We start from the raw sequence: 17,956 nt of genomic DNA, 5'->3' as shown, positions 1-17,956 counted from the left end.
TTGGTAAATGGGGCCACATTTGTTCCAGCGCATTTAAGCACAGTTTTTGCTGCGTTCAAAGCTTTTTCCAGGACTGCAGCTCATTCACACTCAAATTCACACACACATTCACACACTGACACCAGCAGCTGCTCTACAAGGCGCTCGCTTGAAACACCAGCAGCAACCTCGGTTCAGCGTCTTGCCCAAGGACACGTCGACATAAGTGAACCCTTATTCCAGTTTGTGGCATTATGAAAATATTAAAAACTAGTTTCACATATGTAGATGTGAAATAATCAAGGAAATGTGGAACAAACTAATTTGTGCTAGTGCTTTTAAACTGGATGAGCAGGACGTGATTTCAAACTTCATGATGGTTGTTGTGAAGGTTCTGTTCTAACAGTAGATCATTAATCCTGTGCTTGTGGGCCGAGTCAGACCAGGTGACCTGAAAACCAGACGACCCAAATGCAGAGCGCTGTCGCAGCTTCACCGTCTCCAACCGCGTGCAGTGAGTCTCATGGGACATATTTATTATTTATGACCTGGATTTTCAGTCTAATGATCGGAGGGTGTTTCATAACTGCTGAGCCACTGACAACCATTAAAATGATGTTGTGTAACTTGTGTCATTCACAGCACTGGTTTTAGGGACGTTCAAGTATGAGAGGGTCCAGTGGATCTGATCAGATCTGCAGACCACCACTAGCGTCATGTACTCGTGTGTTCACAGCCTGAGCGTGTCCTCTTCACCACGTGGAGCTGAGAAAAAACCCACAAACCCCACTGAGCAGCACCAGGAGACGCTGGCGAGGAACAGGAGAACCTCTACAGGCGGGTAGGATCCACAGAGATCGTGTTTGAGCGGGTCCATTGATTCCTGATCGGGACGCGGCCCTGGCGCCCTGCGTCCCGTTAATCCACGTCAGCATCTGCTGCGTTTGGAGCGGAGGCTGTTTGTCGGCTCTAATCTGTGTTTCTAAGTTGCTGCTCTGCCTCCGTCCGAGCCCAGAGCTTTGCCTCACTTGTATAATCCCTCCGCCCGTCTCCACCCCCCATCCCTCCATCCCTCCATCCAGGGGATTTGACTGCCATTAAGAGATGGATTTTTGCTGTGTGTGTGTTTGGAGGGTGAAGTGTGAACACTTCCACAGGAGCGCTGGCGCCGCAGCTCCCGCTCTCATTGGGACGAACACGATGCCGACGGTGAAGCTGAGCCTGCGTGGACGCGCGTCTCTGCACGGGTCGACAGGTACGTGGCTCGGCTCGGCTCGGCTCGCTCCGGCCGTGAGCAGGAATCAGCATGGTGCCGTTTCCACCGTGGACGTGCTCGTGTTCTGCTGCTGTTTCAGGCGTGCGTTAATCCTGGCGTGTCCCAGATGAGCGTCCAGTTATGACGGCCCTCGCGTTTGCTGGTCAGTTACTGTTGTTTGTGCTCCACTTTTCCGTCCACGCCGTTCCTTTGCTCAGGCATTGTTTTAATTTGCGAGCAGCTCCAGTAAATGTGCCGCTGTGTGACCCGGGTTCTCCTTTGGTTTTCCCCTCCCTCCCTCCCTCCCTCCCTCCAGTCTGCGTGCTGTGCCTGCTGCCCCAGGCGGCGCTGACCCGCTGGGCCTGTGCTCGGGCCTGTCCGGCCTCCTGCTCCTGCACCCAGGAGAGGAGCTGCAGCGTCCTGTGCGACCGCTCCGGCCTGGCGGAGCTGCCCAAGGAGTTCCCCTGCGAGGCCTCCGCCATCAACCTGGACAAGAACCGGCTCAAGTTCTTGTCTGAACGGGCCTTTGGGACCCTGCCCTCGCTCAAGTCTCTGTCTCTGGACCATAACAACATCTCCTTCATCACCCCCGGCGCCTTTAAGGTGTGCTGACATGCTTGTAGCCGGGCAGCGCTGTGTGTGTGTGGCTCATTCTGCTGCCTCCTCTGACCTGCAGGGCCTCTCCAACCTGGTGGAGCTGAAGATGGCGCACAACGAGTACATCAGCTACCTGCACACGCGGACCTTCACGGGCCTGAAGAAGCTGCTGCGTTTGGACCTGTCGGACTGCAACCTCTTCAACATCCCCGACCGCATCTTCATAGAGCAGACGGCGCTGAAGGAGCTGCTCTGCTTCCAGAACAACTTCAGGAGGATCCCCGGAGCCGTGCGGGGCATGGAGAACCTGACCCACATCTACCTGGAGCGGAACAAGATGGAGGCTGTGGCCTACAACTCCCTGCTGGGCCTGGGGAGCCTCCGGTGAGGCAGCATCAGACACACTCCTCTGAGTTTGGGCTGATTCCACAGCTCGTTGGTCATTTATTGGATCTGTGTCTTTATTTTTTTATCATTTTCAGCGTTCTTTATGTTTGTTTCTATTTTCCAGCCCATTTCTCTGAGTGACTCGTTACAGACCTGAGCTGTTTGATGAGAGGAACATTTCTCTGCCTGTTTTGCTTGAACTAATTGCTGCAGTATTTCCAGATCTTTAATGTTATTTTCAGACTGGAGAGCGTTGCTTGAATGTTTATTCTCTCGTCCGTTGTTTCGGTCTCTCAGTTGGATCCTACTGTTTGTCTCGTCAGGTACCTGAACCTCCAGGAGAACCGCATTAACGTGATCCATGAACAGTCCTTCCAGGACCTTGTGCGCCTGGAGAATTTCTACCTCAACGACAACCTGCTCTCCGATTTGCCCCGATTCGCCTTTAAGGGCCTCATACGCCTCAAGATGCTGAATCTTGGGGGAAACCAGTTGACCAACGTTTCCAAGACCTGGTTCGGTGACCTGGTGGAGCTGGAGGTCCTGTACCTGGACAGGAACCAGCTGCTCTGCATTGAGGAAGGCACCTTCGAGAACCTGACCAGCCTCATCTCGCTCCACCTGAACAGCAACAACCTCACCTCGCTGCCCCTCCCCGTGTTCCAGCCCGTCTACTTCCTGGGGCGCCTCTACCTCTTTAAAAACCCCTGGGAGTGCGACTGCTCCCTGAAGTGGCTGAAGCAGTGGATGGACAGCTACAAGCTGGTGCGCGACATCCCCTGCGCCTCCCCCTCGTCCGTGGCGGGGCTGGATCTCAGCCAGGTGGTCTTCCCCAGCGCGAACGGCACGTGCGTGAACCCGGCAGAGCTGAACCTGACCACGGCCTCCTCAGACACGGCCTCCACCACCGAGAACCGCTTCCACAGCCTCCTCTCCAAGCTGCTCCAGCAGGAGCTCAGGGACGAGATGGGGAACGGGACCGAGAGCCGCCGCAACGGGACCCTGCAGGAGGCCGAGGACGGGCAGCTGTCTGCCGGGGTCAGAGGTCAGCGCGCTCAGACCGACCAGACCCTCCTCTGCTTCATGGTTCCGTGGCTCGTCCTGGGTTGGATCCGCTCAGAGCTGGTTTCGTGTCCTTCCTGCACATGAGAACTGTGGATATTTTCCTGACACACAGGAACAAGGACGTTGGATTTATCCATGAGGGACGAGGGAATGCTCCTCCTGGCAACGATGTGACTGTGTGCTGCCAAACTGGATCTGGGAAAGACTGGCTTTCGTCACTAGACAGAAAAAAGCAAATATCTAGTTGAACCGTCTGCATCAGGACCATCATGTGACCCGTTTGGACAATCACAGATACAGAGTCTGATGTCAAACAGCGGATGACAATGTACATGTGAACGTCCAGCTTCTGTTGCATAATTTGCCATTTTAAATATTATTATGTAAGCCTGCTAGTGCTGCAGTCTGTTAGCAGTGTCTTTGTCGTCCCATCCCCTGAAGTGAAGCGCTCGCTCCTGTGCTTATCTCCTCAGCAGATGTCCCCCCTGCTTGTTTCTCTTCACTCCAAAACTAGGTTCTAAATGCATTAATCTCCTTATCACCACATTCTGCTCAATGTCGTTGCTGCTTCTGTAGGCTGACACATAATGGACCATGTGAGGGGAAGAATCTAGATGAGAAAATCTTCACAGTGCAAATGACCTGTTGAATATCGTGAAGTTTCTATTTGTGCTGTGTAGCTGAATGTGAGTAGCAGTGATCCGGCTTGGACCTATTTTTCTAAACCTATTTTTGTAAATTAAAAACAGGGCTGTTGAACTTTGGATTCTCCGCTTCACTGGCGTCAGATCAGGAATTTACCTGCTCCAGTTAATGTCTGAGCGACCAGCTGTCTGGGGAATTGGGGAAGGTCCAGACTGAGATGACTGTGGAGAAGGTTGTTCTAATCCTTTCAGCCTCTCTATCAACTCTTTCATTTGTGCTGCTTTATGTTTAAATAGTAATAATTATTATTATTTTCTCTTAACTAAACTTCATTATGCGTCTGCTTACAACAGATGATTTCTTGTGAAACCTCTAAAAACTGTAAAAACCCTTTTGTTTAGATCCTGTAGAGACGAGGACAGAGAACGCGCCTTCTTCCTGCTGTAACTATGGCAACCAGCCAGTCACCAGCCGCTTTCCCTTCAGGCTACGGTCCTTTAGTATTTGCTGAGTTTATGATCGTCAGAGATACATTAACCTTTGACCCCGTGCTGAGGTGACGCATCCATTTAAGTCCTGCACAGCTGTCCTGACCACACTCTGGCTCCATGTTAATGCTCAGGGATTACTCTACAGTGAAGCAGCTCTTTCTAATCACTCACTTGGATTGATTGAAATCACCAAATGCAGGTTGTCTGTGTGTGAAGCTCAGCACTGATTCAGTGAAATGCTGCTTTTAGCTTGAAGCTTGCAATGATTTTAATTTTCTGATGTCATTATCGAAGCGTAATTTGTAAAATGACAGTAAATTAGGACTATGCTGATTCCTTAGAGTGTTAAGTGCCAACTCATGCAGGGCTCAGTTGTAGAGTTGGTGCCGACACGAAGCCTCGGGTCAAGTGTTCATTCATTGGAATTGTCTTGTGTGGAGACGTTCACAGCTTGACCTGATCCAGTGGACCAGCAAAACACTATTTAGAGTGATTTGTATTAGTTCATTAATGTTTCATTATTTTCATAAGGCCCTTCATTCATGTGCAGTGAAAGCAGCAGATTAGAGGTTTTCTCAGGCTTAAAAACTGACTTTTATTCTGTAACTGCAAACGACTGAGACTTTAGGACGTCTGAGGTGGAAAAGAAACAAAATCAGTTATTTAGTTATTCCTTTTTTATACAAGACAAATCAGAAAGAGAAAAATCAAGACTTTTATTTGATTTCGTATTTACAAACACATGTCACTACACGGTTGGTTTTCTTTTTATAAACCTGTGGTTTAGAAATGTCACCCGAAATGCAAGGGATGTGCATAGGTGTCAAGTCAACGTCCGGCTCCGTTCTGTTGGAGGCTTCTGGCCCCGTCTTGCTTCTCTTGGCTGAGTTCAGTCTTCAAACAGCTGGAATGTTTCTTAATATAGATTTTGTCTTCTTGTTGGAGGTTTACACAGGGAACACTGACTGACAGCATGGAAGCTTGCAAATGTCCACATGCATGAAAACCTCATTCAGATCTCTAAACATTTACGGAGTCATTTAGAAGAGACAGTACCTGGCAGGAAGGAAGGCGCATATACACGTGAGGAGCAGGGGCCAGTCGGAGCGTTACAGCCTAGAACAGAAGGAACCAGTGCCTGATGGGAGCCGTGATCCACCCTGAAGACGTCGCCCTGCATTCGTGTGCTTTTACTTCACAAACCCAGCGACGGCGACGTTCTACAGATGCTTTACAACATGTCAACCAGGTGAAGGTGGAAGAGGCAAAGTACTGTCTCTTTAAAACAAACATCTACTAAATGTTGCCTCCTAGCTATTACAGACATGACGATATTCACTTTAGTTTACAACACTATGAGGAGGTTGTAGGGGCCACTGGCTTCCAGTGAGGCCGTGGTCGCCTCACGGGACGCTGAGGATCCAGGACCGCGTGGAGTCCTCCGTCGGCTCGGCTTGACTTGCCTTTGTTTTGCAGAGGGGAATGATGGGAGTTTGGCTGAGGCTTCTGGGAGAGAGCACGGATGAGAGGAGAGAAGCTCAGTAGACCCAGGACACAGGAACCCACTGGCTGGTGGTGCACACCAGGTCCATGGCCTCCTCCAGGTGCCTGATGGTCTCGTCGATCTCGTTGTTGATGATGGTTTGGTCAAAGTAGTGGGCGTAGGTTTTCTGCAGGATCTCAGACTCCTTCTGCAGCCGCTGCAGAGACTCGTCCTGTGGAGGTAAAAAAGGCGTTCACACTGATCAATCCAGGCTGGACTTTGGCCTGACGTTACAGCTTTGGTAACTAGTATAGAAACACATTCTGACACAATACAACACCACACAGGCTCAGACTGTGAGGCTTCACTTACTGGCAGCGTTCGACACCACCTGGGCATCTGAGCGGAGCATCAACCGAGCAGACAGACGCATGCAGCATGCAAAGGTAGACGAGTGAGAGCAGTGAGAGCGAGCGAGCGAGCGAGCGGCACAGCCGCAGACCAGGCTTTGTTAGTGCCTCACACAGGTCTGTATCTAATCATAGAGTGAGGGAGAACTGTGAGACTGGGACCCCCACCTCGCTGATGCCTGGCGTGACGGTCGGGGCAGCGATAAAGACCACGTAGGGGGCGAACTCTGCCGTCCGTAGGATCTTCAGGGCCTGAAATGCAACGCCCCGTGAGATCAGAGACAGCTTTTATTTGGCCCCCGCACGCACGGACACACACGCGCACGCACGCACACACACACACACACACGCACCTGAGGTTCCACGTCCAGAATGGCTACGAGTCCCTGCTGGTGGATCTTGCGGATGGTCTCCAGCCGCGTCCCGTACATGGCGTCCTCGTGGCTGCCGTACTCCAGGTACTCGTTGTTGCTGATGTCCTGCATCATCTGGTCGTGGGAAACGAAGTAGTAGTTCTTGCCGTTCTCCTCGTCCTTCTTGGGGAGCCGGGTCGTGTCTGTGGGGAAGAACAGCGGGTGAGGTGCAGCCGGGCGTGCGCTGCTGCGGCGGCGCGCGTGCTCTTACGTGGGATGGGATACGCGAATCTGTCGGGGTGTTTGGTGATGAGCGTGTTCTTAATGTGCCTCCTGCCGACGCCGTGGGCTCCTGTCAGACACACACACATCCATCCATCACTGAGCGGGGCTGTGAAGGCAGCACAGCTGGCTGCATCTGGCACACGCTGCTCACCTAACAACACCAGCGTTTTCCTCTTGAACGCAGGAAGCTTCACAACCTCTTCATATGTGACGAGGTCTAGTTGGTCGAACACTGGAGGAAAAGACACAAAGTGATGAGACGGCCGGAGACAGGGAGCTGCAGAGAGACAGGCAGTGGATGAACACAGGTCATGACAAGGGCTGATACAAATGATGGGATTTCTCCTTCACATCAAGACGGCAGAGCTGAGGTGGAGAACGTCTGCAGAGAGGAATTTCCTACTTGTATTGTTGTTGTCAGTGAAACACTTACTCAAATGTGAATATTGACGTAGATTTACAAAGAGTCTGACTCTGTTTCTACTCGCCTCTGTTTATTTTTATCCCACCACCCCCTCCTTCTGGCGTCTGAATCCTGTGACTAAAGGCAGACCCAGATAAGTAGCAGGTATGTGTGACATCTGAGGCGCCGAGTGTCTCTGCACCGTCTCAGGGTGCTGACGAGCAAAATACAAAACCCCTGGCTTCTCCTGAGGCCTCAGGTTCAGCAGCTGCTCCTGAACCTGAACCTGAGTCCAACAGTGGAGGACATTCACCGACATGAGCACGTTTGGACAAACATGGATTAGGAAATGAGGAGGAGCAACATCACAACACACACACACACACACACACACACACACACACAGGTAGAGGTTGGCTGCCACTGGTTTACTTACATGCAGAGAGGCCGTTCGGTGGGAGGAAGCCAGAGATGAACAGGACAGGTCATAACATGGTCAACAGCAGATTACATAACACAAACACACAAACAGCTGGGCAGCTGTGCACAGCGCCAGCAGTAGAAATACACACAATAGAGTGGTTACAGCTGTTAGAGGGCCACAGGCACCAATGAGACGCAGACTGGAGCCTGAGAGGCCAAGACCCACCAGCATCAATAGTCTGATATTAGAGAAAGTCTCTGCGACTTAGAAAGCAATGATCAGAACCAGCTTTGACGTGTAACAGCAGGAGGTCGACTCCCAGGATTCAGCTCAGGATCCACTGACATCAAGGCTATGAACGCATGAATGTGCTGTGAGCAAAGCAGACGAGTGAGGCTGAAGGCAGACGACCTGACACGCACACGCACGCACGTTGTCTACGCTACAGTAACACAAACCTTCTGTCTCTGCTCTGACCTTCAGCAGCTCTGGTTGCACACACAGGCGTCTCAGCCAACGTGTCCGTATGTGAACGCGTGTCCTCCAGGCTCCAGCGTTACGTTGACCTGCTACCTTACACTGTACGCTTTCTGCTTGGCTGGCAGCTTCAGGATCCTCTTACACACGGAGCTACACTCCCTCCCCCACCACACACACACACACACACTGTCTGTGTGTGCGTGCCTGCGTCTGCGTGCGTGCGTGCGCGCGCGTACCTGCGTTGTGCTTTGCCAAGTACTTGTCCTTGTACTGCTTCTTCTTCTTGCCGAACCAGGTGCAGCTGGCCTGCTGCTCCTGCTTGGTCTTCTCCATGGCCATACACGCCACCCGCCTGCAGCACGGCCACATCAAAGCAGCCGCGTTACTGGCTTCCTGCTTTTCCCCATGTGTGTTTCCCCATGTGTCCTGCTCTCACCACTCCTGCAGCTCTGGCGACGGGATGAGCCCCGCGGTGCCGTTCTTCGTGTTCTCCAACTTGCCCTGCCACCAGTTGTGGTCGTCCTTTGAGATGATCTGGATGATGTCGCCCACGCGGAAGCGAACGCCGGCTTCTTTGCAAGGGATGAGTTCATCTTTGCAGGGGTCGTATTCAAACTGGGCCCGTACGTATATCTGTGATGCACAGAGATGAGAGGAGGGCGTGAGGCGACCGGGCCAGTGAGTCCGGTGACAGGAAACTGGGCAGAGGAGTAAAGAGCGGTGCACTTAGTTGAACCCTCAGTCAGCGTGTGGCCAACGAGCCTCTAACAGCACAGGCATTGTGAATGTGAACACCACTCATTGTTCTGCTGTAAACCAATCACACACCACAGCTGCCTCTTACCTTAACAGCCATTTGGTCCTTGATTGCTGGATTCCTGGATACAATCTAGGATTTGAACGCATCACACACATCATGCACCAAAAACAGCTATGGACGAGGATGGAGGAGGCGGTGGTGACAGGATAAGGATGAACGACACTAAACGTGCTTAGTGCTGCCCCCTGCTGGCCACCACTGAGGCAGCAGCACAGGTGAGGCAGGTTCTAGGCAACTGGGGCCTCATGTACAAAGGCTTGCGTAGATTTGCTACTAAAGTTTGTGTAAGTGCAAATGCAGAAAACGGCGTAAGTGGAAAAAAATCTGGATGCATCAAAGTCCCCTAAGTACAAATCTACGCATGTTTGCTTCGTAAATCCCAATCGAAGTAGAATTGAGCGCTGGTGAATGAGTAGCAGACTCCTGGGCCTCAATATAAATGTTAATGTATTTAAATAAATAAAAGTGATGGCATGAAGGTGGGCGTGAAGCGAAGTTTACCACCAAAGCGTCAGTAAAACAGGCAGGTGAAGGAGACGACACTGCATCAGCCACTAATAGGAAGTCTCTACATCAGCACCGACTGCTGATGACACTGAAACAGTATGATGTTGATGCTCAACAAGAATTAATATTAATTAAATGTGAACTTATTTAGAGCAAGAAGCCACTGAAGCTACAAGCTTTAATCTGATCCCACCCACGCTGTTCGTTAAATGAATGGATCATGTGTTAAACCAGACAACTCACTGACTGTAGCTGCATCTGGACATAATCACAGATTGTGTGTACGTTGATGGACTTATAATGTTTCCTGCTGCTTCATCCTGTGACGGTGCTTTGATGGCGATGTGTCGATGAGTCCGATCACATCAGTACCTGCTCTCGCTGCCAACTGCGCTTTAATGTTGCCCTGATCAAACGCATTACATGGGAACTGGATGCCTGGCTCATGGTTACGTCCCACACAGCTGCCTCTGCTCTGCTCGGTTCTGCTCGGTTCTGCTCGGTTCTGCTCGGCTCGGTTCTGCGCTCAGTTCTGCTCGGTTCTGCTCTCTGCTCGGTTCTGCTCGGCTCGGTTCTGCGCTCAGCTCTGCTCGGTTCTGCTCTCTGCTCGGTTCAGCTCTGCTCGGTTCTGCTCTCTGCTCGGTTCAGCTCGGCTCTGCTCGGTTCTGCTCTCTGCTCGGTTCTGCTCTCTGCTCGGTTCTGCTCTCTGCTCGGTTCTGCTCGGCTCTGCTCGGTTCTGCTCTCTGCTCGGTTCTGCTCGGTTCTGCTCTCTGCTCGGTTCTGCTCTCTGCTCGGTTCTGCTCTCTGCTCGGTTCTGCTCGGCTCGGCTCCGGGCCCACTGGCATTTACCCACCGCTCTGCAGCTCCCTCTGGACTGGAACCCTGTGGTCAGCAGCCTGATGCGGGTTCTTGCTTTGTCGCGCTCCAAGAACGAGCACCTCTATCAGATTCTAGTAGATCCTCTATTAGATGATCTAACGGGACTTTAGAATATATGTTTGCACCGTTTTGCTCATATTTTTTTCCTCTCATCTAATTGCAGACGCGTGGCTGTATATTCATTTTTTTCTCCGCTGTGACTAATGATGGTTTTAAGACGATTAAGCGCTTCCCTGTTTCACCTCTAGGTGTCGCCAACGGACCAATAGCTGTAGAAAAGTACTTACACAAAGCAGCGAGCTGCCGTAGATTTACACCAACTTCTACTTTACGTCGTTATTGATACATGTGAACGTTGGCGTGAATTTGTGCTTACGCCATGCTTTTGTGCGAAGTGCCCTTCGTACATGAGGCCCCAGGACCTCGTCAGTGGTCACAACCTGTGGCTCTGCTGCGTCACAATGCCTGTGCTGTTGGAGCCACCGTGAAGCACTGCAGTGGTCGTGTGTCACAGCAGCACATCTGCCTCAGCAGCTTCTACGCGCTTTGTGACCACTGCAGTGTCTTCACAGCTGCTGTATCTGTGAGCTGGTAATGAATAGACTACACAGCTGTATTAGCAGCATTAACATTAGCAGTGGAAGCATTATGTGGATGAGTGTTGTGAAAAGGAGAGCGACGCTGGAGAGATAATCACCTGTCGACCTTTGGGCTGGATGGTGGACGGCAGGTCCTGGTCGGTGACAGAGAATGTTATGTTACACACAGTTAAGTCACGCATGCACATCATCTGCAGTCTAACTCTAGGACAGAGGAGGAGTGAGTGAGTAGAGCTGCTCTGGCTCTGGAGCACACAGGCAGAGCAAGCTGCAGCATCAGCACCGCCCACCGGAGGAAACAACACAACCCACTGAGGGAGGCGCTGCTGTGTAAGAGGACGGACACAATAACACACACACACACACACACACACACACATACACACACACGCGCGCACACACACACACACATACACGCACACACGCACACACACACACACACACGCACACATACACGCACACGCGCACACACACACACACACACACATACACGCACACACACACACACATACACGCACACGCGCACACACACACACACACACATACACGCACACACACACGCACACACATACACGCACACACACACGCACACACACACACACACACACATACACGCACACGCGCACACACACACACACGCACACACACACACACACACACACACACACACACACACACACACACACACACACACACACACACACACACACACACACACACACACACACACACACACACACAGGAGGCGGCGGTGGTCTGAGGAGGAGGAGGCTCCTCACCAAGACGGAGCTGTTAACGCTGGAGTGGCCGTTGGCAGGAGACTGTCTGGAGGCGATGGGGGAGTCCTTCTGGAACGAGACACACGGGTCAGCAACGCACGCACAAACAGACACACACAGAAACAGAAACACACACACATCAAGAGACACACGCGCACGCACAAACAGACACACACACTCGGTACCTCACACGAGGAACCCTGCGACCGGTAACTTGGCACGATTTTAAAGGTGATGCTGCCGCGCATCTCTCTCTGTGAACAGACGAAGGAGTGGCGTTGGGTTGAGGCGTGTGAGGAACCTGCACACTCGCACTCTAAGGAGCAGGAACGACTTCACACTCACCAGCATCCTCTGCAGCTGCTCCACGGTCTGATTGGCCACGCTGATACCGTTGATCTCCCTGATCTCGTCTCCCACGTGCAGCGTTCCTGAGAGGAAGCCAGACTCGCTCAGAGGAGCAGAGGAGCAGAGGAGCAGAGCCTCCTTCAGGCCCACGGCCTCTTACCTTGTCTGTGGATCATCCCGCCGTGCATTATCCTTGCTACGATGCAGTGGCTGGAGTCGTTCATCTTCAGTGTGATGCCCTGCAGAGACCGACACACAACATGAGCTCTCCAGCTCCCACCCCAGTCCTCCCAGTAGAGAGGAGCCCAGTCCTCCCAGTAGAGAGGAGCCCAGTCCTCCCAGTAGAGAGGAGCGGCACCGTACCATGGGCTCGTCCGTGTTCTTCTGGAACTGGACCAGACGCACTCTGGTGACGTTCTCCAGGTCCACGTCTCCGTTGGTGCTCTCAGGCGAGTCTCCGTTCAGGTAGGGCGAGGTGGGTGGAGGCGTGACCCTCAGAGCCTCGTCACTGTAAACCTCGTGGGCGACCACGTCGTGGGTCTGCAGCAGCGCCTGAGGAGAGGAGCAACGAAGCACCGTTAGCGTTGGGTTCCTGCTCAAACATGCATGTGACTGCAGGAAGCCATGAGCCTGACTGGGGGTGAGTCCAAAGCTTACTTCAGGTTCAGCTTCAGCTGAAACTGGACAAAGACTGGTTCGAGCCGTCGTGTGCAGCACAAACACTAGCGTCTAAATTAATTACCTCTGGCGTTAATGAAGCAGCCTGATTAATTTTCACGACCTGTAGCTCCATCCTGAGAACGAAGCAGCAGCAGCTTATCTCAAATCTTAATTACTGCCTAATATTGATTGTTGTGTCTCATTAAAACACCCAGAACAAACTGACTTTTACACTGGACCACTTACAAACTGCTTGATCCCAATAACATGACGTCTGAGCTCAATGAGCAGCGGACTGGGACGAGTCAGAGCAGTGAGGAGGAAGCGGCAGCAGGTATTTCCCCCGCTCCACAGGTGACTGTGGTCTGTTTAAGCCTCGTGTCCACCGAGGTTTCGCTTCAACAAACTGCCGTGAACTTCAGAGGATGGAAGTCAAACTTCAACAAGGGGGAGAGCTGTCACTGCGTCCGTCACACAAACACCCAGATCAGGCAGCGAGAGTCCGACCGCACCTGAACTGAAAGTCTGTGAGTGTGTGTGTGTCTGTCTGTCTGTGTGTGCGTGTGTATGTATATGAGCATGTGTGCGTGTGTGTGTGTGTGCGTGCGCGCTTGTGTGCGCGTGTGTGTGTGCGTCTGTGTGTGCATCGTGTGTGTGTGTGTGTGTGTGTGCGTCTGTGTGTGTGCGTCTGTGTGTGCATCGTGTGTGTGTGTGTGTGTGTGTGTGTGTGTGTGTGTGTGTGTGTGCGTCTGTGTGTGTGCGTCTGTGTGTGCATCGTGTGTGTGTGTGTGTGTGTGTGTGTGTGTGTGTGTGTGTGCGTCTGTGTGAGCCCAACAGGCGCTCAGGTGAAAGACAGAGAAGTGAGAGACTGATGACGAGGAGCAGGAGAGGAGAAATTAATATTCCGTATAATTCTGCGTTAAACCTCTGCTGAAGGTCACTTCACCGAGCTGAACTGCACCACCTCAGCTCAGATTCTGTTAGAAAGCAGTGAAAAGCGGAGCAGGACCTAAGTTCCGTCTTGAACGCACTGGACGCAACTGCACTTCTAAACGTATCGGAGCTGTTGCAGGACGTTTCTGATCCATGTTGAAAGCAGCTCAACAGCCACGTGGAGCCTCCTGTTGGAGCATCTCTCCCGTGCGCGGAGCCTCTCGCGCTCAGGAGGCCAGTGATTGGTGGCTTTGGGTTCGTCATGCGCTGCGCTGACTCTGAACCAGGAATGTGGGGGATCAGCAGGCGGCTGTAGAAGGACTCTCCCTCAGACTGGACCCTCACACACACCACCTGCTCTGTGCTCCAGTCTGGTCTTACTACATGTGTGAGTTGTCAGAGCAGCAGTCCACACCCACGGTTTGACTCACCATGAAATGCGGCTGGGTCAGAATCCGCCTGAGTTCTTTAGCTTCGTGGTTTTCTGGGTAGCAGGAGATTTCTTCCAGTACCTGGAGAGGAGAAACGGCATTAATGGAGTCAAAGCCGCAGCCGCAGCCGGTGCCGGTCACAGCGACCCGCCAGCCTCCGCGACGCTCTGCCTCGTCTGCCAACATGAGCTCAACCCGAGCCGAACCGGACCAGGTCTGTTCGCCGGACTGCTAATGTGGCAATAACCAGGATGCAACAAGAACCTACAGACGATACATGGACAGAACCCAGACAGAGCTCCAATTCAGCTAGTTTACACTTCATCCTTCTGACTGTGGCACCAGAGACCACACACTCTCCAGACGCTTCAGGACAAACGAGCCAATGTTGTCATTAACGTTACTGTAACGTTACCAGCCCAAACTAAACTAAACGGGCCTCACGTTCTACTCCTGTATGTCATGGAGGCGGCAGTGGTGTGGTGCAATCTTACATATTCCAGATGTTTCAAAGCGCCACTTGCTTCTTCTTGGGAGGAATTCTTAAGTGGAGGAAGACACAGAACAAGGTTACAGTCAGCTGTTTAACACGCTGACATCAGACTTGAGGGACAGGTGGTGGATTAGTGTCTACAGCCGAAGCCAGAACTATTCAGAGGTTAGTTGAAGCAATAATAAAACATTTAAGTGATAGGTTTGAAGGTGCAGTCAGAAGAAAAGCTGTGTTTGAACTTTGAGGATCCTTGTCGCTGCTCCGTTGGGTCAGAAGCCCACGAATCCTTCCCAAGCTGAGTCAGGATGAATCAGCAGAGACAGAGATGAAGCAGAGGAGGACCCAAAAAGAAACTCCAACGCTGAACATGCGTCTGATTCACTCTGGTCAAAGATCAAATAATGTAAAAGAATTCGGACTAAGGCTCCGGTTTGTTTGGCTCAAATATCTGTGACTAATAAGGAGCGAGAAACATGGAGCTCGGCAGAAACCAGGTCCAAGTCGCCCAGACGGAGATGCTGCAGCTGTTTAGGCTCTCTGGATTGAACCAACTGGGTCCAGACTTCAGCAGCAGACGTGAAGCAGAGCTAAAGCCTCCCCTCGGCCTCCATCACTGCTCTAATGACTCCCTCAACATGTCCTGGTGCTGATCCGACACGCTGCTTGTTAGGCAGCAGGTCCAGCCTGGACCAGAAGTAAACACATAAACCCAAACTGACTGCGTCTGTCACTTCATGAGCCCATAATGCACCTTTGTGTAGAGGGCGGAGCCTCTAGAAGCCCAGACAGGCACTGGGGCCCTGGCTAACGCGGCTAAACGGCTAAACGGTGGAGAAGAAGCAGGCAACACGCTGCTGCCCAGAACATCCAACAGCATCATTCAGTCTGGACGTTCACGCAGTGCTGCTTTGTCTTAATCGTTTTCTTTAGTCACTTCATCTGATTGGCCATGAACCCCTGAACCTGTGCTTCTGGTCCAAAGGTGCTCAGGACACAATAGGAACACAATAAAAACCCAAACGCTGGCGTCCTCCAGGAAACACTCAAACGATCAAAGCAATGAAATGTGAAATCCAGACAGGTGAGTTAGAGGCGCAGAGAGGCAGAGGCTGGCGTTAAAGCAGCAGGACGGGGGGGGAGGGGGGCTCACCTCTTTGGCTCTCTGCACCGCATCACTGGGAGGGTTTCTGATCTGAGGCGAAGACTTGGTGTTGATCTTATCGTAGAGCTGAAACAAGAGATTAAGAAAGAGGGAGGCAGGGATGAGCGGCGGCTGGAGCAGCTCCTGACGCTGTTATTCACACAACAAACAGTGCTCATTCATCTGACTGCCTGCTAAACATTCATTAGTTTCCTTATGAAGCACTGTTTGTACAAGTAACCTCAACAAACTAATTCATCTTTTAACAAAAGTTGGACTATTGAAACTGGACAAGGATTAAATAAATGTTTTGTTCCATTGAATCAAACCTAATTTGACTTCAGTTTCCAGAGTTCTGTGAATAAACAGACTGAAAACAGAGCAAAGACTCTTTTGTGTTGTCTGAGGCATTTTCTGGTTCCCTGACTCAGAGCTCAGAGACACAGGCTCTGTTCATAGGAGCCCAGCTGCCTCAGCGCCTCTGACTACAGTGTTGTATGAGCAGAAAGGCAGCTGTGCAGAGACGCGTCCGTTCCCCAGTCGCTGCAGCCATTAGTGCGAGATTCACTGTCTCTGAACCTGCTCACCCGGTCTCATTCACATCATCACATGATACGAACATGGACGTCAGAGCATCCATGGAGTAAAGTGGACGTCATGGTTGGAGGTTTTTTGCTCCTTCAGTGCCTTCAGTTTAAAAGCCTCTCATACTGTGCAGTACGACGTTTGTGAGCTCTGTGTGCGTTTTGACTTCCAATAAAATCGAATGGTCAGACTATTCAGAAAGTTGATGTTCTACAGTGGAGATAAAGCTCAGAAAGTCAGAGAAACGGCACCAAGACAGAAAAAAGGGAAGGCAGGAGCAGAATGCTGCTCGCCGCGCTCAGATGATCTGACACCGTCACGCCGACCTCACACCTCTGAGGTGCAGCTGCATCCATCCTCCTGAGCACACATTCAGAGAAACACACCCTCGGAGCGAGCGGCTGCCTCCAGCAGCAGCAGCAGCATCCAGGCAGAGCAGAGGCTGAGCGCTCAACAGACCCCAGCTGACCTGAGAGCTGAGGGAAGCAACAGGCGGCCAACAGGCAACAGGCAACAGGCAGCCAACAGGCAACAGGCAGCCAACAGGCAGAGAGCAGGCAACAGGCAGAGAACAGGCAACAGGCAGCCAACAGGCAGCCAACAAGCAGAGAGCAGGCAGGCAACAGGCAACAGGCAGAGAACAGGCAACAGGCAGGCAACAGGCAGGCAACAGGCAACAGGCAGAGAACAAGCAGAGAGCAGGCAGGCAACAGGCAACAGGCAGAGAACAGGCAACAGGCAGGCAACAGGCGGCCAACAGGCAACAGGCAACAGGCAGCCAACAGGCAACAGGCAACAGGCAGGCAACAGGCAGCCAACAGGCAGAGAGCAGGCAACAGGCAGAGAACAGGCAACAGGCAGCCAACAGGCAACAGGCAACAGGCAACAGGCAGCCAACAGGCAACAGGCAACAGGCAGCCAACAGGCAGAGAGCAGGCAACAGGCAGAGAACAGGCAACAGGCAGCCAACAGGCAGCCAACAAGCAGAGAGCAGGCAGGCAACAGGCAACAGGCAGGCAACAGGCAGAGAACAGGCAACAGGCAGGCAACAGGCAGGCAACAGGCAACAGGCAGGCAACAGGCAGAGAACAGGCAACAGGCAGGCAACAGGCAGGCAACAGGCAACAGGCAGGCAACAGGCAGAGAACAGGCAACAGGCAGGCAACAGGCAGGCAACAGGCAACAGGCAGCCAACAGGCAGCCAACAAGCAGAGAACAGGCAACAGGCAGAGAGCAGGCAGGCAACAGGCAGAGAGCAGGCAGGCAACAGGCAACCAACAAGCAGAGAGCAGGCAACAAGCAGGCAACAAGCAGGCAACAAGCAGGCAACAGACAGAGAACAGGCAGCCAACAGGCAACCAACAAGCAAAGAGCAGGCAACAAGCAGGCAACAAGCAGGCAACAGGCAGCCAACCAACAAGCAGAGAGCAGGCAACAAGCAGGCAACAGGCAGAGAACAGGCAGCCAACAGGCAACAGGCAGCCAACAAGCAGAGAGCAGGCAACAGGCAGAGAGCAGGCAGGC

The 17,956-nt window shown here is 52.2% G+C and overlaps 2 protein-coding genes across 14 annotated transcripts in view; one reads left to right on the top strand and one right to left on the bottom strand.

Moving 5' to 3' along the window:
* Positions 1 to 48: 48 nt before the first annotated feature.
* Positions 49 to 4,047, top strand: nyx (nyctalopin). The gene is made up of 5 exons (XM_029137199.3): positions 49 to 1,234; positions 1,335 to 1,397; positions 1,551 to 1,837; positions 1,911 to 2,215; positions 2,542 to 4,047. Exons 2-5 carry the CDS (start codon positions 1,376 to 1,378, stop codon positions 3,365 to 3,367), a joined length of 1,440 nt encoding a protein of 479 aa, XP_028993032.1. The 5' UTR covers positions 49 to 1,234; positions 1,335 to 1,375; the 3' UTR covers positions 3,368 to 4,047.
* A 1,069-nt stretch (positions 4,048 to 5,116) lies between these two features.
* The window catches only part of caska (calcium/calmodulin-dependent serine protein kinase a), a 51,821-nt gene continuing 38,981 nt past the window's right edge, over positions 5,117 to 17,956 (bottom strand). For 2 of the 13 annotated variants that reach the window (XM_029137175.3, XM_029137178.3), the window contains 17 exons: positions 15,857 to 15,934; positions 14,708 to 14,755; positions 14,214 to 14,294; positions 12,553 to 12,741; positions 12,350 to 12,428; positions 12,187 to 12,272; positions 12,027 to 12,095; positions 11,842 to 11,910; positions 11,161 to 11,196; positions 9,102 to 9,146; positions 8,694 to 8,890; positions 8,494 to 8,609; positions 7,102 to 7,182; positions 6,937 to 7,017; positions 6,666 to 6,868; positions 6,481 to 6,564; positions 5,117 to 6,134 (listed from right to left, as the gene is read on the bottom strand). In XM_029137175.3, coding sequence (XP_028993008.1) covers positions 5,958 to 6,134; positions 6,481 to 6,564; positions 6,666 to 6,868; positions 6,937 to 7,017; positions 7,102 to 7,182; positions 8,494 to 8,609; positions 8,694 to 8,890; positions 9,102 to 9,146; positions 11,161 to 11,196; positions 11,842 to 11,910; positions 12,027 to 12,095; positions 12,187 to 12,272; positions 12,350 to 12,428; positions 12,553 to 12,741; positions 14,214 to 14,294; positions 14,708 to 14,755; positions 15,857 to 15,934 — 1,719 coding nt within the window. In that variant the 3' untranslated portion in view covers positions 5,117 to 5,957. The remainder of the gene's footprint in view (positions 6,135 to 6,480; positions 6,565 to 6,665; positions 6,869 to 6,936; positions 7,018 to 7,101; positions 7,183 to 8,493; positions 8,610 to 8,693; positions 8,891 to 9,101; positions 9,147 to 11,160; positions 11,197 to 11,841; positions 11,911 to 12,026; positions 12,096 to 12,186; positions 12,273 to 12,349; positions 12,429 to 12,552; positions 12,742 to 14,213; positions 14,295 to 14,707; positions 14,756 to 15,856; positions 15,935 to 17,956) is intronic. The other 11 variants (XM_029137180.3, XM_029137184.3, XM_029137185.3 and 8 more) reach the window with 9 other exon arrangements.

Source organism: Betta splendens, chromosome 21, assembly GCF_900634795.4.
Source record: "Betta splendens chromosome 21, fBetSpl5.4, whole genome shotgun sequence".
NCBI classification, from domain to species: Eukaryota; Metazoa; Chordata; class Actinopteri; order Anabantiformes; family Osphronemidae; genus Betta; species Betta splendens.
The sequence above is the reverse complement of the archived record's forward strand: the minus strand, read 5'-3'. Positions and strand labels throughout refer to the sequence as shown.